General features: G+C 39.5%; 1 protein-coding gene across 1 annotated transcript in view; it reads right to left on the minus strand.

Annotated features, from left to right (window-relative positions):
• The window catches only part of ccdc122 (coiled-coil domain containing 122), a 30,265-nt gene extending 18,689 nt beyond the window's left edge, over positions 1-11,576 (minus strand). The window contains exons 1-3 of the mRNA XM_078408722.1: positions 11,445-11,576; positions 5,723-5,841; positions 2,087-2,485 (exon numbers count right to left, since the gene is read on the minus strand). Of these exons, the coding sequence (XP_078264848.1) occupies positions 2,087-2,485; positions 5,723-5,839 (516 nt within the window). The 5' untranslated portion in view covers positions 5,840-5,841; positions 11,445-11,576. The remainder of the gene's footprint in view (positions 1-2,086; positions 2,486-5,722; positions 5,842-11,444) is intronic.
• Positions 11,577-16,917: the final 5,341 nt, after the last annotated feature.

The following is a 16,917-nucleotide window of genomic DNA, read 5'->3' on the forward strand; positions in this document are numbered from 1 at the left end:
GGACACTCCCTCTTCTCCCCTCCCCGACCAGGGAAGAGATATAGAAGTATGAAAATGTATACCTCCCGATTCAAGGGCAGTTTCTTCCTAGCTGTTATCAGGCAACTGAACCATCCTTTCACCAACAAGAGAGAGGTTCTAAGCTACTATCTACCTCATTGGAGACTTTTGGAATATCGTTGATTGGATTTTACTGGACTTTATCTTGCACTAAATGTTATTCTCTTTATCTTGTATCTATACACTGTGGATGGCTCGATTGTAATCACGTGTACTCTTTCTGCTAACTGGACAGCACGTACCAAAAAGCTTTTCACTGTATCTTGGTACACATGACAATATACGAAATGAAACTAAACAAAACTATCTTTCAATTCCTCACAAATCCAGCCGTTCATCAAAATGAAGCAGTGTCAAAGTGGGCACAAACTTTCAACATGTTTGTTTCATCTTGGATGTCCTAACTCTTTCAAATTATACTTTTCCCTCTATCCTTTACAGAGTGGAGTGAGATTGAATGGTATAGTTTCACATCATGTGTACTTTGACTAATCATAATAACCAGAAAGAAATACTGACTATAAATATACTTCCACCAGCAATGCTTTCATGCTTCCTACAGTTCTTCCAAATAATATCTAGTCAGTTCAAAAAGCAACTGTGTTTGCCAAAAGAGGCAAAAGCTTTCTTAATTAGTCTTCTTTAAATACTCAATCACTTCTGCATTTGGCTAGCCTGTGTAGAATATTTGTGACTATTAAGCAGTCAGCCCTTAAAATACAAAGGCGCAATTAAATTTGATGATTTCTTTGAGATTCACCAAACACTAAGAAGGACAACATTCACTTTTAACTTAATGTTTTTAGCTATGGCTCAATAGATTATAGTGGAGGCCAATTCACTGAATGCATTCAAGAGAGAGTTAGATATAGCTCTTAGGGCTAATGGAATCAAAGGATATGCGGAGAAAGCAGGAACGGGGTACTGATTTTGGATGATCAACCATGATCATATTGAATGGCGGTGCTGGCTCGAAGGGCCGAATGGCCTACTCCTGCACCTATTTTCTATGTTTCTATGACTCTAAATAGTGGCAGGTCAGCTTCTGGCTTCAGGGATGTGCGACTTTGACAATTTTAATAGGATGCTCATCCAGTGTCTGTTTTGTTAGCAGGGAAGCTTTGTTATTAATCTGGAAAGATTGCAAAGAAGATTTACGAGGATGTTGCCAGACCTTGATATATTGAAAGAAATTGGCCAGGCAAGGACTTTATTTCTTGTTGTGCAGGAGGTTAAGGAGTGATCCTACAGAGGTGTATACAATCATGAGGGGAATTGATAAGGTGAATGCATGCAGTCTTTTTCGCTGGGTAGAGGGATCAAGACCAAGAGGACATAAGTTTAAAGTGAGAGGGGAAAGATTTAATAGGAACCTAAGAGGCAACTTTTACAATAAGAGAATAGTGGTAATATGAAATGAGCTACGAGAGGAGGTAGTTGAGGCAAGTACTATAACAACATATAAAAGACACTTGGATAGGTACATAGATAGGCAAAGTTTAGTGGGATATGGACAAAACGTGTGCGAATGGAACTAACTTAGATGGGCATCTTGGTGGGCAGGGACAAGTTGGGCCGAGGGCCCTATTTCCATGGCTCTATGACTCTATGACCACCCAATAATCTTTTTATGTTGTTTTTTTATTCAGGAACTTTGATGGAAGGGAAGTCTTACGTACAGGTTTTTTTTGGACATTTATGTGCTTGTTTATAGATTGTAAAATAAATATGTTCTGTTTAAAACATAAACCAAGACTGGTGTGTTGTTCTATTACTTTCAATGACTAGGGTTAGATTTTGAGAGGAATTTGTCCAGTTGCTAAAACTAATTATTAGATCACATTTACAGTTCAATTTCCAGTAAAGAAAGTTAGAACTCAAAGGAAGAACAGGCGCTTTTAAAGATATGGGCACCAGAGGCTCACCATAAAAGCAATAAATGAGAGCTGAAATAGTCGAGAATTGGAAACTGTAAATAACATAAAGGCATAACATGTTGTTTAATATTATGAAAAATGTTCCAAACCTGCACTTGTTTTATTGTATTCCCTTCAAGATTCATAAAATCAGTCGTTAGTTCTTCTTTCTTTGCTTTTAAATCTTTGACCATCAGTATTTTCTTTTCCAGCTGCATCATGATTGGAGTTCTATTTTCCAGCTGACTAGTCATTTCTTTGTGTGCCAACATTTTTTTATGATATTTATCATATACAGACAACAACTTAAGATATTTTTGTTCTTCTTCATGTATTGCAAACTTTAGTTGCAACTTGCTTGCATGAAGACTCCAAAGTTGAGCTTCCAGGTCAGCGCAACTTTGTCGCAGATTTTCTGATTCATTCTGTAAATGGTATGTTTGATTCTCGGATCCTCTGAATTCCTGAAGAACAGCTTTATTTTCTTTCTCTATTTCAAACAATTTTGCCTGTGAAACAAATTAACATGCGTTTATATCTGAATTGTCAGTGTTTATTGTATTTAGTTATCAACAAGGCAAACAGTACATTAGATGATAATGATATTATTTTGTGATATTATTATTACATTTATTTATTCAACAAAAAAGTAGCTGAATACCATTATGTTAATCAGTCTGATACATTAAATGTAACACTAGTTGTACAAGTTACAATCCATTCAACTTTATGGCTGATCTTCAACCTCAAAGACATTATCCTGCACAGTTCTTGGGCCCTTTTTATTGCCTTAATATCGAGAAATCCAGGGCCTTATGACGCAGAAAAATGTAAAGCCTTACCACCCTTTTTAATTAAGCATTTCCCCTCATCTCAATCCTAAATGGCATATCACTCATTCAGAAAATGTGGCCTTTGGTTCTAGACTCCTAAACCAGTGAAAATATCTTCCTCGTATTCAGCCTCTAAGAATCTTAAGTTTCAATCACATCATATTGATGGAAATTAGCAGCAAATGTAATGACATAAAGACATATTGTTGACAGTAAGAGTTAAAATAAACCATTTAGCGAAGTAATAAATTGGAGTTTGTGACTGAAGTTGAAATTAAGTCAACATTTAGGAATGTAGGAAAGAAGGCTAAGGGTGACATAAAGATTATAAAATTACAAGGGGCTTGGGTAGGATAGATAAACAGAATATCTTTATTCCCTAGGGCAGAGAGGTCTAGTACTAGAGGGAGAGAAAGAGAGAGAGAAAGTTAAAAGAGATTTGATGGGTAATGTTTTCCACATAGAGAGTGGTGAATATCTGGAATAACAGGTGGTGGAGGCAGAAACAATTACAACTTTTAAAAGGTGTTTGGACAAGTACTTGAATAGGAAAGGCACAGAGGGAAATGGGCCTACCTAGTCAAATGACATGTTCAAAGATAGACATCACAATTGGCATAGATGAAATGGGCTAAAAAGGCCTGTCCTATAATTCGGCAAAGATTGGATGTCTTAGGAATTAAATAGAGAACTCTTACTATGGTTTTCTGATTTCTCTGAGAGGTATATATGAAACACAGTCTCTGTATTTCAAACAATTATATTTGGTCAAAAATCACAAAAAAAGATTAAGCAGTTTCCATATTTATGTCAAAGCATCATCACGGTTCCATTTGTTTTTGAAACTTGTCAGTTAGAATCTAGAAGTGAAGGATTGATATTATTGAAGTTGTGTTTTCTAAGTTGTATTCTTTATAACAGTTTGCATGTTTTATTAAGATTGAAATGATCTTTGATTAAGAGTAGAATTACATAACTTTTAACTTGAGACACATTGTTTTAGATATGAATCAATGTTAAACAGCCAAATGATCAAAAATTCTTGTGTACCTACTATTAATACAGTGCTAAATGATTAAGGTTCAAGAAGATCCTGATTTGTGCACTGTACTTCATCAACACCAATCTAGCAAGAGGGTGAGGGTGAAGAATAAACAGAATAGACATTCTAACATTTCTCAGGGCTGGGTCAGGTCAAAGAAGATGGAAATCGGAGTCTTGGGGTATGGAGAGAGGGCAGGAACGGGGTACTGATTACGAATGATCAGCCATGATCACATTGAATGGCGGTGCTGGCTCGAAGGGCCGAATGGCCTACCCCTGCACCTATTGTCATCACCCCAGATTGTGGACCCTCTGTCCAGCATTTTGGTCTAAATGGTTTTTTACTTCCCCTGGTTTGTTACCCTTTCCAAATCTGTTTATTGCGATATGCCAAAACAATATTGACCAACTCAATCCCACTGTTCACTCAGGTCCAACCAACCCCAACATTGTCATCAAATCTGCTGTGAGACTTTTGCAGTTCAGCAAATTGGCACCTGTCTTGTGCAGGCTGATCGTCAGATCTCTCACCTCCTTTTAAACCTAATCATATCTCTGAACATCAAACTGTTATCTACCAATCACTGATCTCACTCTCTCTGGAAATCCGGAAACCCAGTTACCCAACTCCGCATATCTTGCTTCTATCTCCTCTCCAAAATCCACAATCCCGATAGTCTGAATAAACGTAATAAAAAGGAACTGCAGATTCCAGAATATAAATTTCAGACTGATTGTAGATAGGGGAGCTGTAATCAGTCTGAGGAAGGGTCCCAACCCGAAATGTCACGGATCCATTTTCTCTAGAGATTCTGCCTGACTCGCTGAGTTACTCCAGCATTTTGTGTTTATTTTGTGTCCAATGGGTCTAGTATTTCTCTACCCTGACATTATTCTTCCTTCCACTGTTCTGCTCCTCCTATTCAAATCCCTAACATCCTTAATGCCTTCCACCAAATTGGCAATCACTGGTTTCCTGGTCAAAACTGGCTCACCTGCTCCATGTACATCCAATCTTCTACACTCCATTTCCAGATGAGGATGGTCTGTGGGCTCTTCGTTCTTTAGTTCTACCTTTGACAAAGATCTAATCACTTCATTCATCTGGGCGAATTTGTTCTTTTTTTGGACAACCTCTTTTAATTCCATTCATTTTTCCAGATGAAAAGAGCACCTAAGTGAATTTGTATATGTTCAGATCCTTGTTTTAATTCTAATTAAAGCCTCATCCTAATTTCCTTTTCCAGCACTCGTACTGAACACAAAAATCCTAATACTTTAGTGGCCAATTTCCACTCTGCTCTCACTTCCATATGGTCCATATAGGATTCTTCCCTTCCTTTTCTTAACTTCTGTCTCCACCTCAGGGTAGGTTAATGCCAATATGCATTATGTTCAGACTCCCTCAATTATGCCTGATCCTCCTCCTACCCTGCTTTTTGTAAGGATTCCAGTCAATTTGCCTCCACTTTCCATCTCCAATGTATCTGTTCCAACGATGAGACTTTCCACACCAGTTTTTTTGTGATGTCTTTATTCTTCCCTATCCTTGGCTTCCCCTCTACCATAGTTACCAAACCTCTTTACTCTGTATTATGCTCTCATCCTGTTTCTTTCCAGATAGAGCAAGATTAATGTCTTACTTGACCTCACTTCCTAAGCCTCCACATTCAACAGGTCTCCTAAAACTTCAAACACTTTCAATTAGATTTTATTCCTTTCCCTCTCATAGCAATTTTTCTGATTATGATTCAATGTTAGGAATGTAAATACTGTACTACAAGCTGTGCTCTATATTCAGTGTGAACTTCTGACTTTTTAATTTTAATCAATAATCCTGATCTCTCAATGCAAAATAAACTAATTTACCTGCAAGTGACCAAGAATGTTCTTATTTTTTTCTGCTTCAATTGTTTGTTGTTGCTGTTGTTGTGCGACTTCTTTAACTATCTCTGAAAGAGAAAGTTGTGTGTTTTGGACAGCCATACCTTAAAAAGGGAAATAAATAACTTACATTCATTGTTAAGTGACAATTAACATGGTTGAACTAAATTAATCATAAATAAGAATCTTACTGAGTTGCTAAGTGAGGTTTGATTTCTCACAATTTTCTGTACATTAGCGGTGCTTAAATGAAATAGGAAAATTGCACGGTGATGAATTTCACATGGGAAACTGCACCTCTTTGCCTCTAAAATGCTCCTTCCTTACAATCCCTTTGGTTTTTGAGCTTTTCTGTGAATGCTTACTGCAGTTTAATTTGCACTCTGTTAAATGGTATAACACCTACAGGTTTTCTATACTTGCATTCTGAATAATTTAGATTAAGATTTGACACTCAAGTATCACTCAATATGGGTGAAAATGTATGTTACAGAAAACAGTGATTTTGAATACATATTCCTACTGCTCCAAAATACGTCTGGGGGTTTATTTTTACGATCTAAACAGTAATTCTCAGTAATAGGTCTTCTCAGAGTCTGTCTATTAACAATCACTAACTTCCATGGTGTAGGCAGCATTCATGGCAAGAGGCATCACAACACATCTATATACCAAAATTCTCGTTTGTTTGTTTGTTCCTGAACTACAGCCAAAACGGTACACGATAGCGCGACAATTTTATCCCCACTTTACTCACCGTTGTCCCTTTGGTGCTAATGGAAGAAGTTTCATTGAAATCGGTGCTATATATTTTTTAAGTTATTCACATTTTAAAGTTTAAATCTATCTCCTAGGGAGGGAGGGGGGAGGGAAGGAAGAGGGGGAGGGGGTAGGGGGTGGGAGGGGAGGAGGAGAGGGTTCTACACCAATGCAGGAGGGGTTTGGGCACAATGGGTCCACTTGGTCTAGTCAGCACTAAAATCTTCTTTACAATGGAATCCATTTCTGATGTGCAGCCTTACATCTTTCACTCTTTACTTTCAAATAAATTAATATTGCTTCAAACAATTTGACCTTACTTGAAGCATCATTCATGCCGTCCCATGGCTCTTGTGACCTGGGTCCAATCCTATAAGTGGTCATAAATGATAGGAGTAGAAATAGGCTATTTGCCCCATTAAGTCTACTCCGCCATTCAATCATGGCTGATCTATCTCTCCCTCCTCACCCCGTTCTGCCTTCTCCCCATAACATCTGATACCTGTACTAATCAAGAATCTATCCATCTCTGCCTTAAAAATATCCACTGAACCTCAGGTGCTGTCAATGTGGAATCTGCTTATTCTCCTTGAGACTACGTGGGTTTTGCCAAGGTGTCTCCCATATCCATAAAAAGTTGCTTAAATATGGGTGTGGCAAACTTTTCAAAGGGTAATTGATGAGCATATGAAAGAGGATAAGTTGTAGAGTGATAAAGAAAGTAGGACCGAAGAGATTGCTCTGCTGGAAGACAGGATGGATCTAATGGAATGAATGGGATACTTCTGTGCCGTATTAAGCACATTTTCCAGATCCTTGACAAGGTTAAAACATCAGCACCACATATTTGCACCATTTCCTTGATGTTCCAATCTCTGACATATCAGTGCACATTCAATCAACCAGTCTTTAACTGTTCCACAGTTGTGTTTTTTAAAATAACACAAAAAAGAACATTAAAAAAGGCAGTATTATAGCAAATTGTTGCTCATTCATTCTAAAGAGTTCAAGGGATTAAAATAACCTGTGTTATTGCAACTTATTTCTCGCAGGAAAGTATTGTTGGTTAGTTTTCTCAAACGGACTCCTGATTAACAGATTTTGCCTGCCATTTTTACTGGTGTTATCTTCTGAGAATGAAAGGAGCCCAGCATGTATCACTATCATCAAAGAGGACAATAAAGGACAGATTGATTGCAGTTCATAGGGAATCAGATTGTTGAAGATTCATTTCAGGATGGGCTCATAGTGGTGCAGCGAGTAGAGCCACCGGTTTACACCCAGATATCTGGGTATAATCCTAACATTAGCCACTATCTATGAGGAGTTTATACATTCTCCCAATGACTTTGTGAGTTTCCTCCTACGTCCCTAAGACATTTTAATTGGTAAGATAAGTGTCTGCTGTAAATTACCTCGTGTGTAGGTGAGCAGTAGAATCCGCAGGAAGTTGATAAAAATGTGGTGTGAATAAACAAAAAAGTGGAATTAGCGCAGGAATAGTGGAAATGGCCAGTTGATAATTGGTGCATACTCACTAAGCTGATGGGCCTGTTTACATACTGTAATTCTCTGTGACATAGGATCTGATTTTATTGGCCATATCTGGTGAGAAGATGGTGGTATTTTATTCTTTTTGATTTGCTGCAGTCAGTGTGATGGTGCTCCTACAACACAATACGAAACGATAGAACTTTATTTATCCCATGAGGGAAATTGATCTGCCAACAGTCATAAAACATAAAATGCATGAAATATGAAATTAAAGTGGTGAGTGGAAAGGATTGGGGATATGCAAAGATTTGGGGGGGGGGGGGGGGAAGAGGGGAGTCAGTCTACTCCACAACAGAAGGGGGAGTTGTACAGTTTGATAGCCACAGGGAAGAAGAATCTCCTGTCGCGCTCTCACTGCATCTTAGTGGAACCAGTCTGTTGCTGAAGGTACTCCTCAGGTTGACCAGTGTGTCATGGAGGGGTTGAGCTGTGTTCTATAAGATGCTCAGCAGGTTGAGGAGCATCCTCCCTTCCAAGACCACCTCCCATGAATACAACTCCGCCCCCAAGACGGAGCCAGCTTTCTTGATGAGTTTGTTAATCCTATTGGCGTCCACGGCCTTCACCCTGCTGCCCCAGCACATGACAGAAAAGTAGATGGCACTGGATACCACCGAATGGTAGAACAGCTACAGCATCTTACTGCAGATGTTAAAGGAGCGGAGCCTTCTCAAAAAGTACAGCCGGCGCTGTCCCTTCTTGTACAAGACCTCAGCGTTCCTGGACCAGTCCAGTGTACTGTCCAGGTACACTCCATGGTATTTGTACTCCCTGGTAAACTGCACATACACACCATTGATGGAAACAGGGGACAGGGGTGGTCTTCTCCTTCTAAATTCCACCACTAACTCCTTAGTCTTGTTGGTGTTAAGTTGCAGGTGATTCAGCCCACACCACTCAACAAAGTCGTTGACTACACTTCTAATAATCAGCTTCCCTACCCTCACTGATGCAGCACACAATTGCAGAGTCATCAGAGAACGTCTGCAGGTGGCAGGTGTCCGATTTATATCTGAAGTCCGAGGTGTAGATGGTGAACAGGAAGGGAGAGACGACCGTCACCTGTGGGGCCCCTGTGTTCCTCAGTACCATGTCCGAGACACAGTTCTGTAGCCTGACATATTGTGGTCGTTCGGTCAGGTAATTGACCGCATCTTCGTCAATTTCCTCCCTCGCAGTGCAGGTCGGATGGTGTTAAAAGCACTGGAGTAGTAAAAAAACATGACTCTCACAGTGCTTCCCAGCTTATCCAGGTGAGCATAGGAACAAAGGAGCAGGTGGGTGAGGCATCCTCAACCCACATCTTTGTTTGGTAAGCGAACTGCAAGGCGTCCAAGTAGGGTTTAACCAGTGGTCGCAGGTGAGTGAGCACCAGCCTCTCCAGGAACTTCATGATGTGTGAAGTCAGCGCCTGGTCTGTAGTCATTGGAGGAGCTGGGGGATGTTCTCTTTGGTACAGCAACCAGGCAGGATGTCTTCCACATCCCGGGAACCCTCTTCAGGCTCAGACTGAAGATATGCTAGAGTACTTCGCACAACTGGCTGGCACCATCGGGACCCGTGGCTTTGCCTGGGCGGAGTCTGCTCAGCTCTTCCCTCACCTGCTCAGCCTTGATGGTCAGGTACAACAAAGAAAGGGCAGAGGAAGTGGACCAGGGGGATTGAGGGGGAGAGTCGGTCGGGGAGCAGGGGCGAGGGTGGACAGGGGCCCCACCATCAAATCTATTAAAGAACAGGTTTAGCTTGTTGGCCCAGTCCTGATTGCCACTGGTTCTCTTTTAGCCTGTAATGCTCTTCATACTGCTCCACACATCCCTCATGTTGTTCTACTGAAGTTTCAGCTCCAGCTTCCTCCTGTAGTCATCTTTGCCCTGTCTCAGTCTCCCCTATAGATCTTTCTGCACCTGTTTCACCTTCTCCCTGTCACCATTCCTGAAGGCACTCTTCTTCTGGTTGAGAAGGGCTTTTACGTCACTGGTGACCCAGGGCTTGTTGTTGGGGAAACAGTGTACAGTCTCCTCAGGGACAACGTTATCCACACAGAACTTTTCTGGTAACACAGTCCTTGTAGCTGGTAACACAGTCCTTGGCAGAGTTCCAGCACCTAGAGCCAATTACGATTTAAAAAAGCAATATATTTCCAAGTCAGGATGATGTGTAATTGGAAAGATCTTATAGGTAGCAATAGTTAAGCGATGTAAAGTTACTTTGCTGAAGTAAATTTTCATGTGTTTCTCCACTCCATTTTATCAATGGCACATGTTACAGCGGCGTCATGCTGATGGTGGAAGGGATGAATGGTAATGGCGAAGTAATTAGTCATACAGCGTGGAAACAGGCCCTGAGACGCAATTTTCCCACACCTACCAACATGTCCCATCTACACTCGTCCTACTTGCCTGCGTTTGGCCCATATCCCTCTAAACCTGCCCTATCCATGTAACTACTTAATTGTTCCTTAAATGTTGCGATAGTCCCGGCCTCAACTACCTTCTCTGGCAGCTCAATCCATAAACCCACCACTCTTTGTGTGAAAAAGCCACTCCTCAGTTTCCTTTTACATCTTTTCCCCTTCACCTTACACCTATGTCCTCTGGTTCTAGATTCACCTACTCTGGACAAGAGACTCTACGCTTCTACCCTATCTATTCCACCCAAGTATTGTGGGTCAATCAGGCAAACTGCTTTCTGCAATAGTTAATGGAGTAGACGTTTATCGTTGTTAGTTACAGTTTTCCAAACGGGAATTTTGCATGGCACTCCTGTTTTGTTCCTTAGAAAAGATTTGGGAAGTCTTGATGAGTCATTGGAGTTATCTCAAATGATCAACCAGGTGTCTGGTCTAATGGCACCTATATCTTAAAACCCTGAAGGGTTCCACAAAATCGGCTGGGACAGCTGATTTAGTAGAGCTCTTCTGTGGTTTGGTGCCATATGGCCCGGTGTAGACACTGACAACGTAAATAACACTATTACTAGAAAAAAATAGCATTAAACAGTTAACAGATCTCAGAAACAAACTAATGGCACTAGGAACATAACATCAAATTAAAAATGCTACAAAAACCCAAAAGATCAGGCAGCATCTGCAGAGAATGAAACGGAATTAACAGGCTAACGTTAACTGTACAAAAATTAACCCTAATTGAATAGTGTAGACTCGATGGGCCGAATGGCCTAATTCTGTTTTTATGACATGAATACATGGGGTAAGGGAAGCTGGCCGCGCAGTTTTCCAATGCAAAGTGTTTCACCAGAATATGGGAACTTTGGTCAGAATCCACCGTGGCTTCCAGTCAACTTGACCTCCTTTAATTAATGGCTCCGGTATGGAACAGTTGATTTGACGTCTGAAAATGTAAAGTTGAAAAGCTCCTGCGAACCCTTAGTTTACCTCAAAACTCCAGCACGCCGCTGGTTCTTGACTAGGCCGCGGGAAGGCCGCTCCTCTGGGTTGGCGGCTGGCAGTTGGCGCGGGGCTGCCGGCTGGCAGTTGGCGCGGGGCTGCCGGGAGGTCCCGCTCGAGCCGGGGCCGGGATGTCGGAGGAGGACAACTTCATCTGGCGCCTGACACCGCCTGTCCACCGAACAAAAACCACCCCACACGGCGGGGGTGAGGTGAAGCTGGTTGGCAGTGCGAGGGATACGGAAGGTAGGGACGTGGTGAGGCCTGGATTGGAGAGAGATCAAGCACAGGAAGGGAGTGGGGGAGAGAATGGGGGGACGGAGATGGATGGGGACGAGCGTCCATGCTTTTCTCCTCTCTCTCTCTCTTCTCCTTCCCCCCATCGCTCTCCAAATTAATTAGAGCTAATTTTTGGGATGCAACTGGATATACATAAAACTAGTGGATAATCAAATAACAATTGATCAGTCTGAAGAAGGGTCTCGACCCGAAACGTCGCCCATTCCTTGATCAGTCTGAAGAAGGGTCTCGACCTGAAACGTCACCCATTCCTTCTCTCCCGAGATGCTGCCTGACCTGCTGAGTTACTCCAGCATTTTGTGAATAAAAAGATGGAAATTAAAGCTTTGTGCACAAGATTAGTACTCATGATGATATTGAAAATAATAAATGAGCACAAATAGATTAAAATAACAAAGTTAGCAAGGATACCACAGGGATCAGAGCGGGGCCCTCAGCCATTTCCAATTAATAATACTGACAGATGATGAAAATGATTATATCTAAGGTGTGTATCATATCTAAGTTGACTGTGTAAAGATAAATGGGAAATTGTGAAGACTAAATATGTGCAGATATTGGCAGGCAAAGTTTTTTAAAAAGCGGATGGACATCATATAGGGAAATGTGAAGATAATCACTTTGGGAGAAAGAATAATGATGCAGGATATTATTTAAATTGTGAGAAAATAATAAATCTGTTTTGAGCAATCTCAAAGATCTCATACAAGACGCATTAAACATTTCAGGTCATCAAGCAATTAGGAAGTTAAATGGAATGAAAATAAAAACTGAAGAAGCTGGAAATCTGAAACAAAATTAAACATATTAATAACACTGACAGTTCAAATAGTTATCTATGGAAGAAGAAACGGTTAATGTTTCGGTTCAATGGTATGTCAGATCTGAGAATGGGATAAGAGAATTTTATGTTGCAGATGGTGATGGAAGAGGCGAAGGGGAATATTTGATAGAGTGAGACAAGAATAAATGAGGTTGGAGGGTAGTTAAGCTTTGAGAATTTTATGTATTACTGATAGATGGGTTGTGGACCATGCCAGCAGAAACATGCATCAACATCCCTATCGCCATTTAACCACTCGTGTCCTCATCAGATCCCAGATATTTTATCCTGTCTTTCCTATTCGATCTGTCTATAAAATTATTTAATTTCTTAATCTTTTCAAATTCTGATGAAAGTTGTCAGGTTTGCGATATCTGTTTCTCCATGGGTGCTAATGAAAGCACGATTAGTATTATTTGAGATTCTTAGTATCCAGAATATTTTATTTTGTTTTTTTGTTTCTTAATTTGTCATGAATCATCAAATGTAAACATGCTATTTAACGACAGCTGTGACACGTCTCATGGAGAGACACTGATATATTATATATCTCGTCTCCCTCCAATTCTAATTCATCATGCTGCTCATCTGATGTACAGTATTTTATGAGGCGAACTATGCTCTGACAGAATACTGGGAAGTTTTTGCTTCAAACACCATTCATTCTTCTTGGTAACTATTGCAACTGCACCTGGTGATCACAATCTTGCTATCATTCTTAACTCTCAAGATCAGTTTCTGTTTTTCTTTGTTTCTGTAACAGGACTGTTTCCTTTTGCAAGTCATTTCTATCTGAACAATCCATTGACATGAGGCTCACTGACGTACGAGTTCTTGGATTATACCTTCTTAAACAAAGGAAAACATTGGCTACCCTCCAGTCCTTCTGGCTTTGCATGTGTCCAGGGAAGGTACAGAGATCTTCAAGGCCCCTGCAATCTCTCTTGCCTCTCTCAAAAACCTGGGATAGATCCTATTGGGCTCTGGGGATTTATCCACCTTAATGCTTTTTAAGAAACCTAGCACCACCTTCAAACTAATTTGATATACCCTACACTTGTCTCACTATCCTCCATGTCCTTCTTGTTGAATACAGATGAAGAGCATGTCTTTAATACCTCTGACTCCAAGCATAAATGCCCTCCTTTCTCCTTGAGTAGTTCTATCTTCTCCCGAGTTACCCTCTTATTTTGAATGTACATATAAAAAAGCTTGGTATTTCCGTTAATCCGACTTGCCAATGACATTTCATGGGAAACTGATACCACAAGGGAACCTTGTCATTGTAATGCTCAAACTGAACTAAAGTTTGCCCTGGATCTGGAAGGAAATAACAAAGATGTGGTCTCGTAAATAGTTTTGAAAGTCTCAAATAGAGCAGGTAATTATGTTTTTAAAAAAAATGAACCTTGAAAGTCAAAAATAATTACTTAAAATTGGAACATTCAATTTTCATACGGTTAGGTTATAAACTACCCAAGCGGAATATGAAGTGCTGTTCCTCCAGTTTGCCTGTGGCCTCACTCAGGCAATGCAGTAATTTGTGGGATGACTATGGGAGTCTCTCTGCCCTCTTCCCTCACTGCCCCCCCTCCCCATGCCACCTATTTTAATGTCATCTGCAGATTTGCTAATCATTCCACCTACATTTGCATCCAAATTGTTTATATACTGTAAATTAAGAGAACAGTGAACCTAACATCCATCCCTGTGGTCCACCACTTGTTACAGGCCTCCAATATGAAATATAACTCTCCACCATCACCATCGATTTCCTTTCAGATAAATAATTCTTATTATATGCCATTTATAGACAGGTCCAGGTTTTTCCCAATCCTTGGACCTTAAATAAACTGCATTTAATGAATGACCAACATTGTTATCCAAATCAATTAACGATCAGATAAGTTTAGAAATGCTTTCTCATTGTAGAAATATTTCAAAAGGAATTAGGGTACTGAAGTTCAAGTTGTCAAAATATATGTATTATGGATGTGAAATTTTTTCACATAAAAGAGTAACTTCTGGAAATAATCATTTCAGGGAATGAAAAAATAAGTAATGCCTTGGATTTTCCTGAAATACGAGCTATTCTACTTCATTGACATAAGGTTCAGGACATTCTTGCAACATGTATGAATCTGGGAATCCAACTTTCTGAAGGCTTCTTACTATGGTTTCTAATGCACATTCACTGAGGAACATATATTGAATCTTTGCTTGGAACAGGGTGAGTGTCCTTCGTGCCAATGAAGGGAGAGAGTATTAAGTAATTTACATATCCCTGTAATTAATTGAGTTTACTTCGATGTTGTGATTTTAACAACTTAAGTTTGAATGTTTCTGAATCTCAACAAACTATTAAGTACATTTTTTTGTCAGGTTTTAATTTTCTGTGTGTATAAGTGTTTCTGGCCAGAAAATGGGATTTCTGTGGGTGGGGCTCCTGCCCATAATTCAATTTCCACCAAGAAGTTTTGAGACAGTTTCTGCAAGGATATTCTTAACTGGGAAACCAGGCAACATGACGTTAGGCAGAGAGAGTCACTGATTTGTCTTTGTCGGAGATTTCTGGGCCATGTTTCAGGTCGAGGACCATCAATCAAAGTTGTAAATATTTAAAGATTTAATTTTATTTTCCTAGATGTATACAGGCAGGCAAAGGATGGATCGATAGAACAAAACGAACCATTTCTGCTGGGGCTGTTGGGAAATAATTTGATTAGATGACTCGTGGATTGATGATCACACAAGGTTTACTGGACTGGGAGGAAAAACTTGAGTTATCTGAGAGCAAAGAATCAGTTAACATTCTCAATTTATTGCAATAGTTGAGTAAACTACAAGATTTCTGTTTAGGATATCAAAGCAATTTTCTTTAATCATAGCAAATGCACTTCTATTTTAAAAATTAAAAAACAACAGACGTTGAAAACCTGAACTTTGGCAACATTTATGAAGAGGAAAAAAGTTATTTTTTTTATCTCAATGACCTTTCATAAGAACTTAAAAAAAAAAGAGAAAATTAATGAGCATTAAAATTCAAAGAGGAGGAGAATTTCTATGATGGTGACCGAGAGATTGTAAGTCGGTCAAATACTATTGGTGCCTTCGAAGAGACGGTTGTGAATACTCGTTAATCACAGTTCATCTGTCAGGATTAAAAGAGGAACACAAATAAGCACAGAAGTTGTGGAGAGAAAAACAATGCCAGAAGTTTCTTTTTTTTTCTTGCAGAGATAGTTAATTCACATGCATGAAATACCATTATTTAATGCAATAAGCCAGATAAATAGGACAAACAGCTGTAGTAACAGCAAATGAATGATGACTTCCTACAAATTAACAAAACTAGAATACATTGACAGCTTACATTTAAACCAATAAAAAGGCTTGGAAAATGACAAATGACATAGAATCAGCAATATATCTGTAGCCCCCCCATTTGGAACATGTGGAATGGAGGTGACTGATCTATTCTTCATTTACCATAATGTGTACTTCATCAACAGTGAAATTACAGTCATACGTCCCTGCCAGTTTTAGACTGTAAGTTAATATTGATGTATCTTTGTGCAGTCATTTGTTGTTCCAAAACATGCAGCTTGTAGCAAATAGGGCCGTAATAACTGTCTGCAAAACTGCTGACAAATGTGATTTTGTGTAAAAAGAAATGAAACCTTGTTTTTACGTGACATAATTTCTGATCTTAACATTGTACAGCAATAATGAATGACCCTTGTAATGTAAGGGGAAAAAGCCACTAATTTGTGTACAGTATCTTCTCATAAACAACACTGAGATCTATGACCAAGTAGAGTTTATTCAGAAAACCATTTGCACAGCATAAATAATGAAAACTTCAATATCCAGCTGTTAAGTTGTTCCAAATAATTCAGCAGCAAATTACTGAAATTCCTTTGCAGACTGAAATAGAGGAAAAAGCAAAAAATGTTATGAGGGAGGTGAATAATATGGAACTCATAAGTAGCATTATGTCATGGATGAGATGACTTATCGACCATGTATTGTAAGCAATGAGACAGATCTGAATAAAATTTCACAGCTGGAACTTTAAGAAAAACATCAAGAAAAGGCAAGAAGTAGGAACAGGGCAGATATGTAGATGAAATTATTGTTGTAGATCATTAGTTCTGACTGAAAAAAACTACACTTGTCACAGATAACAGTGACCACCAGTAGAAATAAGTCAATATTTTTATCCTATATTCTCTTGCTTATATCTCCTACCATTTTATCTATACTGGCAGAAATCTTATGATAATATTTTTGTCTTTTTTTAAAAAGTTTTTGCTTGTAGCTTGTGATACCATCCAT

The sequence above is a fragment of the Rhinoraja longicauda genome, chromosome 12 (genome assembly GCF_053455715.1).
Source record: "Rhinoraja longicauda isolate Sanriku21f chromosome 12, sRhiLon1.1, whole genome shotgun sequence".
NCBI lineage: Eukaryota > Metazoa > Chordata > Chondrichthyes > Rajiformes > Arhynchobatidae > Rhinoraja > Rhinoraja longicauda.